Source organism: Engraulis encrasicolus, chromosome 15 (assembly GCF_034702125.1).
Source record: "Engraulis encrasicolus isolate BLACKSEA-1 chromosome 15, IST_EnEncr_1.0, whole genome shotgun sequence".
NCBI classification, from domain to species: domain Eukaryota; kingdom Metazoa; phylum Chordata; class Actinopteri; order Clupeiformes; family Engraulidae; genus Engraulis; species Engraulis encrasicolus.
In genome coordinates, this window is record NC_085871.1 from 53,445,498 (window position 1) to 53,462,214 (window position 16,717).

General features: G+C 46.0%; 1 protein-coding gene across 1 annotated transcript in view; it reads left to right on the forward strand.

The window, feature by feature from the left end:
• dgki (diacylglycerol kinase, iota) overlaps positions 1-6,967 on the forward strand; it is a 207,549-nt gene extending 200,582 nt beyond the window's left edge. The window contains exon 33 of the mRNA XM_063217816.1: positions 6,839-6,967. Coding sequence (XP_063073886.1) covers positions 6,839-6,967 — 129 coding nt within the window. The remainder of the gene's footprint in view (positions 1-6,838) is intronic.
• The last annotated feature ends 9,750 nt before the right edge of the window (positions 6,968-16,717 follow it).

A 16,717-nucleotide genomic window follows, 5' to 3' on the forward strand; every position in this document is an offset into this window, starting at 1 on the left:
CACACCCCTGCAGGCTAATGTCTCAGACCATTGGCACACACACACACACACACACACACACACACACACACACACACACACACACACACACACACACACACACACACACACACACACACACACACACACACACACACACACACACTCATACGCCTGCAGGCTAATGTCTCAGACCATTGGCACACACACACACACACACACACACACACACACACACACACACACACACACACACACACACACACACACACACACACACACACACACCAGGGCTTGACATTAACTTTTTCATCCACCGTGGCTAGTAGTTTCCCCGAGTCGCTAGCCATTCAGGTATTCCACTAGCCACAGATTTTAAATTGTTTTTGCTTTCTTTATCATGATAGTGTACGTCTTACCTCAGAAGATGAGGTGCTAAAGCAAGATAAGTGTTAAGCTTATGCTTTCTGCGAGGAAGTATAGAAACTCAAGAGTTACTGAGCTTTTTCCTGAACTTAAATACAAACAATTGATACACAAGGGGCAAACAACAGAATGTAGGCTACTATGACGCGCATGTCATACCAAGGAATAAGCTGCCAGCCAAATTGGCTAGTGACACTGAAAGTCTTACCAGCCACAGCCAAGTTTTACCAGCATTTGGCCAGTTGGCAGGTGCCAGTGTCAAGCCCTGACACACACACACACACACACACACACACACACACACACACACACACACACACACACACACACACACACACACACACACACACACACACACACACACACACACACACTCACAGCCCCGCAGGCTAGTGGTTAAGACCATTGGCATGAGGGCAAACTAGTTCTCCAGGTGCTCTGCAAGTGAACCTCCTGCAGTAGTGAAAGTGAAAGCCCATTGGGAAACTCCAACTCCCATTGTCATTGTGACACAGCACTCCACAGCACACAAGTGAACACTGCACACAACAAAATTGCATTTATGCCTCACCCGTGCAAGGGGGCAGCCCTCAGTGGCGCCCCATGGGGAGCAGTGCGGTGGGACGGTACCATGCTCAGGGTACCTCAGTCATGGAGGACGATGGGGGAGAGCACTGGTTGATTACTCCCCCCACCAACCTGGCGGGTCGGGAGTCGAACCGGCAACCTCTGGGATGCAAATCTGACGCCCTTACCGCTCACCCATGACTGCCCTGCAGTAGTGTGATTTCCAGTACTAGAAAAGTGTCATTTCCACAGTGACTCGGCTTGCTTTGTTTCTAGGAAATACGATCAATTCCAGTAAAAGAAAAGTGTGTCTCTCTATACCATGCCAGGACAAGACATGTACAAGACTGACATTTTACAGACTGACATAAAGTGCAAGACAACACAGGTAACAGTGGTGATTTCCACACTGACTCGGCTTGCTTTGTTTCTAGGAAATATTAGCTGGCACAATATGATCCATTGCAGTCAAAGGCCGATCTTATCACTAAGGTGCTGTTTCCACGTAGCAGGATATTTTTTTAGCAGGGTATTTTTTTCTCCTGTTAGGTGAAAACACAACATGTGAATAAAAATAAATCCTCCATTGTAACGAATGCGTTTCAGGCCCTTAAACAGGATATTTTTTTCTCCTGGATTTTAAATATCTGCTACGTGGAAACAGAAGGCCAAAACCAATGTAAAACCAATGCATAAAAAAAAAATATATAATAATAAAAAATATCCACATATAAAAATATCCAGCTACGTGTAAACGGTACCTAAGCTATAGCACCTTAGAACAGCAGTGAAGTGTTCAGTCCTACAGGGAAGTCTTATGTTATGTATTTAAGTGAACAGCAGTGAAGTGTTCAGTCCTACAGGGAAGTCTTGTGTTATGTATTTAAGTGAACCCTCCTCTACTTGACTTTTGGACTTGGACTTTGCTCCAGCCCAGCCTAGCAGAATATCCCGGGAATCCCACACGCTGGGAAAAACCACATGCTAGATCAGTGTTTCTCAAACTTTTTCCGACCGAGGACCACTTTGTCCCCCCAAAAATGTTTAAGGACCACTGCTAATTTCGATGCAGATCACTGACTTTTTATACACATCACAACCCTGTTTTATTGTGGTGAAAAGCTATGTTTCGCTTTGTAATTACAGTGCCCTCCATTATTATTGGCACCCCTGGTTGAGATGTGTTTTTTAGCTTCCAATTATTATTATTTTTCTCTAAATAATATGGGACCTTAATGGAAAAAAGAGAAAAATCCAACCTTCAATACAAGTGCATTTATTCAGTGGGGAAAAAATCCCACATAAAGAAATAATTATTTGACATCAAATAATGTGTGTCACAATTATTAGCACCCCTGTTGTTAATATTTTGTACAACCCCCTTTTGCCAACAAAACAGCACCTAATCTTCTCCTATAATGTTTCACAAGATGGGAAAAGACAGAAAGAGGGATCTTCAGCCATTCCTCTTTGCAGAATCTCTCTAAATCATCTAGAGACCTGGGTCCTCTCCTCTGTACTCTCCTCTTCAGCTCACCCCACAGGTTCTCAATGGGGTTGAGGTCTGGGGACTGAGATGGCCATGGGAGGAGCTTGATTTTGTGTCTGGTTAACCATTTCTGTGTAGATTTGGCCATAAATTTAGGGTCATTGTCTTGCTGAAAGACCCAGTGACGACCCATCTTCAGCTTTTTGGCAGAGGGCAACAGATTTTGATTTAAAATGTCCTGGTATTTCAAAGCATTCATGATGCCATGCACCCTAACAAGCTTCCCAGGGCCTTTGGAAGCGAAACAGCCCCACAGCATCACTGACCCACCCCCATACTTCACAGTGGGTATGAGGTGCTTTTCAGCATGCGCATCTTTCGTGGCACGCCAGACCCACTTAGAGTGTTTGTTGTCAAAAAGCTCAATCTTGGTCTCATCTGACCAAAGCACACGGTCCCAGTTGAAGCCCCAATACCGCCGGGCGAACTCCAGACGTTTGCGTTTATGATTGTGGGTGAGGAAAGGTTTTCTCCGTGCATGCCTCCCAAACAGCTTGTTGGCGTGTAGACAGCGCCTGATGGTTGATTTGGAGACTTTGTGACCCCAGGATGCTACCATTTGTTGTAATTCTGTAACAGTGAGCTTTGGAGATACAGTATTTTGATTTCTCTTACCATCCTCCTCACTGTGCGTGGTGGCAAAATAAACTTGGGTCCTCGTCCAGGCTTGTTTACCACTGTTCCAGTTGTTTTGAACTTCTTAATTATTCCTCTCACAGTAGATATGGGCAGCTGCAGTTGAGTGGCAATCTTCTTGTAGCCTCTGCCTGACCTGTGAAGGTCGACGCACATCTGCCTCACTTGTATGCTGTGTTCCTTTGTCTTTCCCATGTTTAAGAGTGGATAAGAGAAATGGCCTCGGTGTCACGTCATATTTATACCCCAGGGAAACAGGAAGTGATGAATTACTAATTAAATGTTCCTACATACTCTGGTAAACTTTGTAAACTACTGTAGAAATGACAGAAATGCTTCAATTATATTTATTTCCTGGGAATTGTTAAGGGTGCCAATAATTGTGGAACAGGTGATTTAATGAAAAATAATTATTTTTTAGTCAAGGATTTTTTTTATTTTCCTACAATTCATTTGAGTTGAAGGCTACATTTTCCTAAAATTTTCAGTGTGACAGTATTCCTCTGCAATAAACACTGAATTTATTTTAAGGCTTTTAACACATCTCAACCAGGGGTGCCAATAATTATGGAGGGCACTGTATGTTACAAATATATAGCCTACTGCTGCTGTAGCTTGTCTTGGAAAAGTAGAAATGCCCTCGCGGACCACCTGAGCTCTGACCCGGACCACCAGTGGTCCCCGGACCACACTTTGAGAACCACTGTGCTAGATAAACACCCTGTGTCGTATTCCAAAGAAAAACTTGTTCTTTCTAATAGGCTATCCCAACTCCCCTCCTCCGCTACATGGAAAGAACCTCCAGTGTCTTACAGTATTCCAAAGAAAAACTTGTTCTTTCTAATATCCCAACACCCCTCCTAGCTTGCTGCCTTGGGTGCCGCGAGGGGGGAGGGAGGTGTTACAGATTCTAAGGGCCCGACAGCACTGACAGGGCCCCTGAAGGATGCTGATGACATAATTTGTCACACACACACACACACACACACACACACACACACACACACACACACACACACACACACACACACACACACACACACCAACTCTTTAGTCTGCCAGCGTCAGGTCCTCAGTCTGCACCATGACTGCACCTCACACACACACACACGCACACACACACACACACACACACACACGCACACACACACAACTCTTTAGGCGGCCAGCGTCAGGTCTTCAGGTCTGCCTCATAGTATCTGCACAGCACCATGACCACACACACACACACACACACACACACACACACACACACACACACACACACACACACACCATGACCTGCTGATTAAGTCTACTCATGCACACACGCACACGCACACGCACACACACACACACACTCTGTGGTGAAAGTGAAAGCAACACACAGATGAGCAGCTCTTTCCTATTTCATCATCATCTGGCCTGTGTGTGTTTCTTGCCGTTAATTGCGTAGTTACTAATGAGAGTTCCATTTGTTGTCATTATGACTCAGCACACCGCAGGGCACACAACAAAGCTGCATTTATGCCTCATCCGACCCGTCTACGTAAGGGGCCTTAACATGTGGTAAGGAATCAGGGGAAAGGATACGATGCTCAGCTTAGTCATGGAGGAGGGGGAGAATGGGGGGAGAGGGCTTTACACATGACATTACATTACTGGTAAGCCTGGGATTCGAACCCTCAACCCTCTGATCTAAAGAGCAGAATTCCATAAGCACCGCCTGTGTGCTGGTTATTCACTCCCCACCCAGAATGTAACTAAAACCTGAACTAAAACAGCTAATTCTATGCGCATCCAAGTTAGACCAAGCACATCGATGTCGGTAATGAGAATATTTTGCAGTTGGGGTAGGGAGTCTGCAAGAAGAGCACATCTTTGCACCATCGGTGGTTGGGGTATCAGTATGATTGCAAAGACATTTCATTCCTGCGGTGTTTATCGCCTCCTTGCTGAGTTTTTGTAGCGAGTGTGTGTCTGCCAACGCGACGCTCGCACGCACGCCGAGTAACGTTGCCGGGGTAACCACAATCACTTCCTCAACCGCAATGGATCAGATTAAGTAAGGGTTAACGTTCGGCGAGAAGGTCGCTACCGTGGAATAGCAGCACGACAGAGAGAATCTATTCCGCAAAGCGGCCGACTCGCCGAAAGTTAACCAGCTTATTATATGGATATACTTAAATGATTCACACATGGCGGGGACATTTCTTTAGGCCTATTTAATGTTAAGATTGTTGCTGCGCAAAACAAAACAGTGCCGTTGTGAAACACCGCTAGGCAACAGCTAGGTAGCCAGGACAACAGGTGTTGTCTATCACAGAAGCTGATTAGAGTGTTGTTGAAAAGTCTCTTTAGCAGTGAAAAGTCTTGTTGCCATTGACAGCGGTCTGTTATAGACCAACCCGTCCGTTATCGAAAAATAACAGACGTGCGAACGTTGGGGAGCCCCGTTGAAATGAATGGAGCATTCGACCGATGACGTCACACCATATAATAATTGTTATTAAAGCGTTTTTAAAGAAAATTGGTCAGCGATTAAGTGTAACAGTGTTAGATAAGCAATAAGCCACTTGAGTCAGTGGATTGTGCTCAATTAATAACGGCCAAGGGGATGTTTACGGCACTCCGCTTCACGTCGTGCCCCACTGCTCTTTGCCATAATCAATTGAGCAAAACCCACAGCCTCTCGTGGCTTATTGCTTAAATACACGTACAGCAGGTTATTGTGGCGTGCCTGCAAGACACCCTGTCAGTCCGTCTGTGTGTCTGGTGTGTTTTTTACGCTCTCTGTTCTGACTCATCAGGGAGAGGCTGGCAGGCCGCCTGAGAACCGTGCTGGAGCCCGTTCCCGCACCTAATCGCGAACCGACCGTCGTGTTCACGCCACAGATATTTGCGTTCGCGAACCGGAAAATTGGTTCGCAATGCGAACTGCAAAATACTAGGTTTTCCTCTGCGAACCGTGACGACAGCGTGGCCGTCAGCAGGTTCATCCGGGTAACACAGTCACTTGCGGAAAAAGTTCAGAGCCCGGTATGAACACCGGCGGTTCGCAGACAAACACTTTAGTGCCGAACGTAACTGGTGCGAGCACCGACACCGGCTCCGTTCTGGTCGGCCTGAAAGCCCTATGGGAGAGGCTGGGAGGCAGGAAGCATGATGGTGAAAGAAGCTTCTCCAACCCAGTTTAGCCACCTGCACCTGCAAAAACAAAATGCCTGCTGAATGCCTAAGCCCTTTTTAGGAAAAGGTGCCCTCTGCCTATTAAAACCTGACTATCTCAGTCTCTGAAGCGCAGAAAAACATGAAAGAAGTTGCATTTCAAAGCTCGGACCCTCATTATGCAGTTGAATGTGTTCATTCAGCTCTAACATGCCCACAATTTACATTTAAAAAACCCTCAAATCTTAAGAGACTGAATGCAGCGCACTATAGTGTATGTCGCTCCAGGCACCAAAGCTCAAACACTGTGTACACAGCATCAGGCTAAAATAGGTCAATGTTAACTTGTGTTTTTGTGTGTGTGTGTGTGTGTGTGTGTGTGTGCGTGTGCGTGTGCGTGTGTGTGAGGAGTGACGCTGAATAGGTTAATGTTAACTTGTGTTTTTGTCTCTGTGTGTTTGTGCGTGCGTGTTTGTCCCTGCGTGCCTGCGTGCGTGCGCGCGTGTGTGTGTGTGTGTGTTCCTCCCTCATCAGGGTAAGACTCCTCGGGACAAGGCTCTGGAGGCCGGCGATTCCCACCTGGTGGCCTACCTAGAGGCCCACATCAAGGGGACCCCCATACCCCTCACACCCCCCCAGGAAGACCTGGAGACGGCCGTATAGACCCCCCCCCACGAAGACCTAGAGACCGCCGTATAGACCCCCCCCCACGAAGACCTGGAGACGGCCGTATAGGGACCCCCCCCCCCCCCCTCACGAAGACCTGGAGACCGCCATATAGACCCCCCCACGAAGACCTGGAGACCGCCATATAGACCCCCCCACGAAGACCTGGAGACGGCCGTATAGACCCCCCCCCCCCCCCCCCCCCACGAAGACCTGGAGACCGCCGTATAGACCCCCCCCCCCCCCCCCCCCACGAAGACCTAAAGACCGCCGTCTAGGGACCCCCCCCCCCACGAAGACCTAGAGGCCCACATCAAGGGGACCCCCCCACGAAGACCTGGAGGCCGCCGTCTAGACAACATACCCCACCCCCCCCACAGAAACCGCCGTCTGATATAACCCGACTACCCATCAAAGGCCTCAAGACCGGCACCTAGAGACCCTGTGTGTGTGTGTGTGTGTGTGTGTGTGTGTGTGTGTGTGTGTGTGTGTGTGTGTGTGTGTGTGTGTGTGTGTGTGTGTGTGTGTGTGTGTGTGTGTGAGAGGAGTGATGTGAGTCACCCTGCTCTGGGGGTCAAAAGGTGAAGAGGTCAACTTCCCTAAAGGTCGAGGGGTCAACTTCCCTAAAGGTCGAGGGGTCAACTTCCCTAAAGGTCGATAGGTCAACTTGTCAAACTTCCAAACTTCCTTCATGATAAACTATGAGGACTGCAGAAAGACTGAGGACTGCTTATGGGATTAACGGACCATATTCTCTTCATTTGTAACGCACGCACACACACACACACACACACACACACACACACACACACACACACACACACACACACACACACACACACACACATACACGCAAGAAGCAGGCACACATACAGTACATTCATGCACGCACACGTGCACACACACACACACACACACTCACTCAAACACACACACACACACACACACACACACACACACACACACACACACACACACACACACACACACACACACACACACACACACACACACACACACTCACTCTGATGAACTGCCTTTGCTTCGTACACACACTTCCCCCTCCTCCCCTCCTGCTCCAGTGCGTGTGTACAGTGTGTCTGCTGAGTGGGGTGCTGCTTATTTGATGTGTATTATATTTATTGGCTTTTACGCTTATTGTTGTTGTTATTCATTTTTTTAATTTATTGGTTGTTTTATTTATTGAATGATTGATTGTACATGACAAGGGGGTTTGGGACTGTGGCTGTACTTATTTTTATTTAGTTGTTATTAAGTTGTTCTGGCTAAGGCTGCGACTGGCGGCCATCTTGAAAAGAGCAGCCGGGGCTGATGGGAATTGTAGTTTTAAAAGGCGGGTGTGTTTCACTATGGGACTTGTAGTTCTATAAGGCGGGTGTGTTTCACTGTGGAACGTGCTCATTTCTGGGCCTCCCCCGCTCTGGCGTCCCCTCCCTCCCTCGCCCCCTCCCTCCCGCCCACGCCCCCTCCCTCCACTCACAACCCCGCAACCCTGGAAAAGGACATGCAGTAGGCCTGAAACTCAATCACCTCCAAGTGGACAATATCATGTCTCCCGACCGGACAACAGGACTCATCAGAATCCGCAGCACAACAGGACTCAACAGGACTCAAAAGAGTAGCTGTTAGCCAGTTAGCCACTTGGCTAGTTGCCAATGGGGAAATTGCATTGCAAACAACAAAGTAGCTAACGTAGTTAGCAACTATGGGTTTGAGAAATGCACGCCAGGACTTCAACAGGACTCAACAGTGTACCCCAACATGACTATGGCGTTAAAGGGGCACTATGGAGGATTAAATGTTTAGTTAATCACTGTTCCGAGTCAGCAGATGGTTACTTGAGTCAGTAGTAAGTGAACGAAGACTCATGCAACCACTTTCAGGGTCGGCAGTCAGAGAACCCCAAAGGCAGCTTTTGACAGAGCGGCCTGAACGAGAGTCGCGGGAAACACTTCTCATACGAAAAATTTGCTTTACATACCGCCAGATCGAATTCACATTTGTATATCAACTGCTGGCATTCTGTTGTGAAAAACATTCTCACAGCGAACATAATTTTTTCATGACAGTGCAGATATTGAGACCGGCACCACGCAAACTACATAGTCCATTGTGCTCCTTCAAATCTGTGACTCCCCCTGGTGCAGGCTGCAGAGATGTCCTGGCAGTTTATACTGCAGTTCAAACATGCACACTACTGTACACTACTGCATTCCTAAATGCCATCACACACACACACGCGCACGCACACACACACACACGCACGCACGCACGCACGCACACACACACACACACACGCACACGCACACGCACACGCACACGCACACGCACACGCACACGCACGCACACACACACACACACACACACACGCACGCACGCACGCACGCACACACACACACACACACACACACACACACACACACACACACACACACACACACACACACACACACAGTAAGGAGCGGTTTCCAGAGTTTGCCAATTACCCATGACTCATTAGTTTCCCATGTGGGTGTCAAGAGTTAGACCAATGGCCACAGAGCTGCAGATCTCACACACTTCTCCAAACAGCAGAAAGTCCCGGAGAGCCAGGAAGGTGGCTGAGTGTCAAGAGGCCATTCTAGAACTCTAGATTTGAGGAGTATTCCGGAACACACGTAGCATTGTGGCTAACGTGGATGCTACATGGCTGTAGAGATCTATGTTAGAGGCCAGAGTTACTAAATTGGTTCATTTCCATTTTGTTTGCTTTCGCACGTATTTTGTTATGGGGTTTGTTTTGTTTTGGAGTTTGGTGACGATAGTGTGTCTGTGATTAATTTATCTTTAAAGGAAAGCTAAAAAAGAAAATAGTAAAGAGAAAAAATAGTTCTGAGCAATATGAATGGGTGATATGTACAGTACGTAAGGGTTAACGTTCGGCGAGAAGGTCGCTACCGTGGAATAGCAGCACGACAGAGAGAATCTTTAGACCCCGACGCGGAGCGGAGGGGTCTTGTTCTCTCTGAAGTGCTGCTATTCCACAAAGCGACCGACTCGCCGATAGTTAACCCGCTTATTATATGGATATACTTAAATGATTCACACATGGCGGGGACATTTCTTTAGGCCTATTTAATGTTAAGATTGTTGCTGCGCAAAACAAAACAGTGCCGTTGTGGAACACCGCTAGGCAACAGCTAGGTAGCCAGGACAACAGGTGTTGTCTATCACAGCAGCTGATTAGAGTCTTGTTGAAAAGTCGCTTTAGCAGTGAAAAGTCTTGTTGCCATTGACAGCGGTCTGTTATAGACCAACCCGTCCATTATCGAAAAATAACAGACGTGCGAACGTTGGGGAGCCCAGTTGAAATGAATGGAGCATTCGGCCGATGACGTCACACCATATAATAAAGTACAGTATGCAGTATCTGGCTAACTCTACATTACATTAATGTCTTTACACAGTAGGAGAGGGGGGTGGGGGGGGGGGGGGGAGGGAACTGGGGAAACATAGAAGTGAAGGAGGTAGGGTGGGATGAGCCCAATTGAAAAAAAAAACAAACAAAAAACACACACATCCGTCTCAAAAAGATTGGCTGCAGGACTATCAAAATCACATGAAAAGTCAGCGACACCAAGCTCCTGTTTCTCTTTAAAGGAAAACTAAGAACTAAACTTTGAGAAACATAGAAGTAGGGTGGGATGAGCCCAATTGAAAAAACAAAACAAAAAAAACCCACACACATCCGTCTCAAAATGATTGGGTGCAGGACCAGCAAAATCACATGAAAACTGAAAATTAAGTCAGCGACACCAAGGTCTCGTTTCTCTTATTTTAATGGGACGTTTTGGGCAGCATGCCCTTCATCAGACACGTCAGGCATCAAGGTCCGAGAAGGAATTTATGAACCGCACTGTGACAAACTCCCTCCTGTTATTGTGGGATGGGGGTGTAGTTAGGGATGCACCGATACACATTTTTTCACTTCCGATCCGAATCCCGATATCTACATTTAGATATCTGCCGATACCGATACTACTCCGATCCAATAACAAAACCTCATATAGGCATGGATTTCAACTTGAGGTAGGCCCAAGATGACTATTTGGTCAGAAAAGGAAGTCAGAAAAACAGGAAACCAATTAAAAATTTAAAAGTAACAAGTAAAAAATTAACAATCCCACCCTGAAAACTATAATTTGAAGTGTTATGACTTCAAATTAACATTACACCTGGCTCCGTGTCAGTATCAGGAAAGTTCCGATATTTTGGGAAAACTCAGATCCGATCCAATCTCTGAATTATGTTGATATCTGAACCCGATACCGATACACCGATCCCATCCCTAGGTGTAGTGCAGAAAGTCAAAGAATGCGCGCACATCAGTGGCACAGGTGCTGGACCAAACGTAAGATAACTGAAAAGAAAATAAAGGTCCCCAACACTGTTAAATGCTCCCAAAGATTTAATGGCACAACGTTTCGGACTAACAGTCCTTCATCACAGTGCAACCACATTTTACTATTCTGTCCCTGCAATACTGGAGTATTCTTGACAGATAGCGAACAAAGAATTAAGACTCGAAGTGTGTTTCCAGTTTGTGAGGTTTAGTGAAGTCTTGCTGAATCTTAACAATTTTAGTCCGAAACGTCGTGCCATTAAATATTTGGGAGCATTTAACAGTGTTGTTGCGGACCTTTATTTTCTTTTCAATGGGGGTGTGGTGACCAGGTAGGGGGTGGTGAGGACTGGGGAACAGGGTAAGATAGACGTCATGGTTCAAGAATGAGGCACGATGAGACAAAGATGAACCACACGCTGATGAATTCGCTTTTAATCATGTTATTGTAGTGACCGGTTGGGGGGGGTTGGTTCGCGCTAACTATGACACAGCTTGGAATGGCGGGAAGCATTGCGGTTTTGATTTCCCCGTCTGCTCCTGGATGGACTGGCACGTCTGACTCAGCCGACAAGTGGGCGGCGAGTATATGGGCACATTATTGCGTCAATACGCATCATCTAATACAAAGCGTATTTGTTTATTATGATGAAGCCTCAAATCAGAAGTAACAGGCCTAGCTTGTCCCCAACAGCTATCAAACCTTACTCAGGTTGATGGTAAAACAAATCAAACTGACGCCCAGGTTTATGGTCAGCACTTCTGAAATCAACCTGACGCCCAGGTTTATGGTAATTGTCCCCAGCAAGTTCTGAAATCAACCTGACGCCCATGTGCGAGGGGCCATTCGGGCGTTAGTCCTGGCGAGGGAGCCGTCGTTGCTCCTCTGCTCTGTGCTGCTTAGTGTTGCCAGATTGGGCGGTTTCCCACCCATTTGGGCTGTTAAGGATGGCCGTCTGCAGGTTAAAAAAAGCAAAAAAACATCTTGGGAGGGTTTTTAAGTAGATTCATGGCCATCAAAATCAATGATTTTTGAGCATTTTTTGGGGGGGGGGGGGCTTGAATCATCAGACACATCTGGCAACCGTTTGGTTTAAATGGGGCAGGATTTTATCTAGTGCCTCCGGGTGTTTTTTTGAGGATTTTCATCAGTCACATCTGGCAACCCTTGCGTGTGCTGCTGTGAGGTCGCTTAGTTCTCGTCTGCTCATGTGCTGCATTCCACCCCAACGGGACCAACACACACACACACACACACACACACACACACACACACACACACACACACACACACACACACACACACACACACACTCAGGTGACACCACCGGCAGAGACAACAGTAACGTGTGCCTGCGACAGCAGTGGGGAATTCCAAACACACACCCAAACTCACACACTCACACACACACACACTCACACACACACACACACACACACAGGGAGAGATGGCGGGGACGTGAGTGTTGTATGTGAGGGGGCCCAGATGACAACATATTCCCTGAAGTTTCATTGTTGCAACTGGTTTTTGTTTTGTTTTTTTTTGTTTTTTATTTGATTCATGTTTTATTTACAAAACTTAAATACAGATGGGATCACTTGTGTTCAATGTCCTGTGAAGTTATTTCCACTGTGAAGCTCCAGTAAGTAGTACAGGGCAACTAATACCTAATATTGACTAGCCCTGGCCTACTAAGTAGTGGACTATTGACTAGAGCCAGTTCACTACCTAGCCCTGGCCTACTAAGTAGTGAACTATTGGCTAGCCCTGGCCTACTAAGTAGTGGACTATTGACTAGCCCTGGCCTACTAAGTAGTGAACTATTAACTAGAGCCAGCTCACTACCAAGCCCGGGCTCACTAACCAGCTAATTAGTCCACCAGTTAGTCCAGCGACTGATATGGTCTAATGTGATCTAAAGCGATCTGGTGTCATTTGATCTGATCTAAAGTCATATGGTCTAAAGTGATCTGGTCTCATATGATCTGGTCTCATGTATAATCTGGTCTCATATGATCTGGTCTTAAGTGGTCTGTTCTGGTCTGATCTGGTAGTTTATATTCTGAGTCTGATTATTGATATATGCTGATAGTGTGAGCGCGTCTTCTCCACATTTGAGGGCTCATATGATCTGATCTCATGTGATCTGGTCTAAAGTGATCTGGTCTCATGTGATCTGGTCTAAAGTGATCTAGTCTATGATTCATATGATTGGCTTCCTTCATTCATTCACATTTTTGTGGGATTCAGCACCCAGTGAAGAACTGTTACAATATTTAGGCGATAGTGTGAGCGCGTCGCCTCCACATTTGAGGGCTCATATCATCTGGTCTCATATGATCTGATCTTTAGTGGTCTGTTCTGGTCTGATCTGGTTATTTATATTCTGAGTCTAATTATTGATATATACTGATATATTTTGAATGTGAAGTGCTGTTGTGTATTGGGATTATTGGTTATCTCATTGGATACACACATTGGACACACACAAGACAAAATTTGAAATTGATGGCATTATTATTTTTCTAGTTATTTATTTGATGAGTCACAGGAGGAGGGGCTAATTTGATGAGTCACCGGAGGAGGGGCTAACTTGATGAGTCACAGGAGGAGGAGGGTCTAACGTGTTTGTTTTGTAAGATGGGACTACTTGAATGTTTTCTCTTTTCTTCGCTCTTTATTTTCCCCCTAATGTGAGCGCTGTGTGTGTGATCTTTACTCTGACGTGACTGTGGATGTGTGTGTGTGTGTGTGTGTGTGTGTGTGTGTGTGTGTGTGTGTGTGTGTGTGTGTGTGTGTGTGTGTGTGTGTGCATATGAGCGCTGTGTGTGTCTTCATTACTCTGAAGTGACTGTGGATGTGTGCGTGTGCGTGTGCATGTGTGTGTGAGCGCTGTGTGTGTGTGTGTGTGTGATCGTTAATCTGAAGTGAAGTGATGACAGCAGACATCTGAGTCTCATGACCTCTCCCTAACTGCACACACACACACACACACACACACACACACACACACTCACACACACACAGTCACATACACTCTCCCTACAGCAGACTGAAGCTGGCGTTACCTGGTTACGGAACAACCGTCCAAGAATATCAACTGTACACACACACACACACACACACACACACACACACACACACACACACACACACACACACACACACACACACACACACACACACACACACACACACACATACACATACACACACAGACTGGCACGACTAAACACGCCTCTTGATTCTCTGGAACTTTCAGAACTACCTACTGCACCATCTGAAGAAGGAGGGGGTTCACACCACACACACACACACACACACACACACACACACACACACACACACACGTACACAGGTCAGCATCGCTGGGTTTCGTTTTTGGTCATTCTATGTCAAGTTACTCTGGGGACGATGCCACAGTGTCTGCGTCGCACACACACACACACACACACACACACACACACACACACACACACACACACACACACACACACACACACATACAGTAGACGCTGCCACAGTCACAGTGTCTGCCTAAACTGCTTTTGTGACTTTACTCAGAACTCACACTTCTCTCACGTCATCTTCCCAAGAACCATCAAAATAAAGAACAACAGTAACATGTTTTGTTTCTTGATTCCTTGCTGTTTTGTGACAGAGGGGAATTGTTTTGTGCCATAAGTCGTCCATGTTTTAAAAAGGTAAGATGTGAAAAGCCGAAGCAGATTCCGAACTATATGAAAAACAAAATGTAACAAAAATAAATAAAAAACACCCACCCTCTCTTCAAATTCAGTTCTAAAGTTTTAAATAGTTTTGTTCTACTTTGCCAGTGTTATCTATCATTCGATGTTATTTTGGATTCAGATACAAGCATGCCAGATTGTACAACTGTAAAATCTGAACAGGTTTTTAGAGCGACAATAAACATTGGTTTTAAAAAGTGTACGGCGTGACTGAGGGGAAATTATTGTGTTTTATCTGGTATCTTTTTTGTTGTTGTTGAATTCTTCACATAGGAAAAAACTTTCAAGAGACATGTGAGGACTCTTGTTTTTCAAAGACACGTTTTAAAATGTTTTAAAATATATTTAAATATATGTTTAATGGGCTTTTATGGCTGTGTTTGACAGGGCAGTGTGAGATGGTGACAGGAAGTGAGTAGGAGAGAGAGACGGGGGAGGATCGGGAAATGACCTCAGGCCAAAAGCGCACCTGCGTCTTGGTAACAGGGCGTGAGTGAGAGAGAGACATAGAGACAGAGACAGAGAGAGACATATTTTCATTCTTTATAAATAAATTAATGCTCATCATCTGCACCAGCGTTACTGTTACGGAACCTCTTTTGTTTTAATGACGCAGCGAGCCAGTCTGGCAGTGGTCCACAAGTCGTTGCTAGGGCAACCGAGATAAACAACTTCAGTAGGCCTAACTGTAACGCCTCACCAGATCGCAACTTTATGGCAACTTTGTTTCGTCTGTGAAAGCAATGCTTGTAAGTTATTTAAGTCAATGTATGTTTACTTATTAATTGCATGAGTCTGTGTAAAATAAGCAGATCTCATCTCATTGTATGTAGCCTGTTATTTAGCCTGTTATTCATATATTAATTTAAATCATTCTTCTATCATTCTTGTACAGTTTTACAGATCTATTTACGACTATAAACAACATCAACTTCATCCAATGTTGTTCGGCTCATTCTTGAAGAAGATTTGTTTATGCTGCTTGTCAATGGTCTCTGGGACAGGAATGTCCAACTACACTGCATATTTCAACTACACTCCCCTCACCATGTCTATAACTACCCTGTATATTTATTTGTTAAATATAATTTTTGGATCTCTTTGACATTATTTATGACAGGACGGTGAAGGTGGTGACAGGAAGCGAGTGGGAGAGAGAGACGGGGAAGGGCCGGCAAGGGACCCGGACCAGGAATTGAACCCGGGTCAGCCAAATGGCAGACGAGCACCCTACTGGTTGACCACGGCAGGGCCTATCAGAGAGACTAGATAAGAGAGAGGTTCCGCTGGCCCATTGTTTCCGGGTTCTACTGTCACAAGGGGGGAATCCGCCTTTAGGCAGACCTAAGGACTGTTCTATTCATTCTAGGAGCATTATGACACACCCCTTTAGGCAGACTGGAACCTGGTCACCCTAGAAACCTCTTATGTTTGCATATCTCTATATACTACTTAAAGAATCTCTGGGGCCTACCATGCAACTAGCCTGTAGGGGCGGTTCTAAGGGGTGGCAGGGGGTGGCATTTGCCCCCCCAGAAATATGATTTGCCACCCCAATTAAGAGCCCTTTGCCACCCCAATTAAGAGCCCTAATT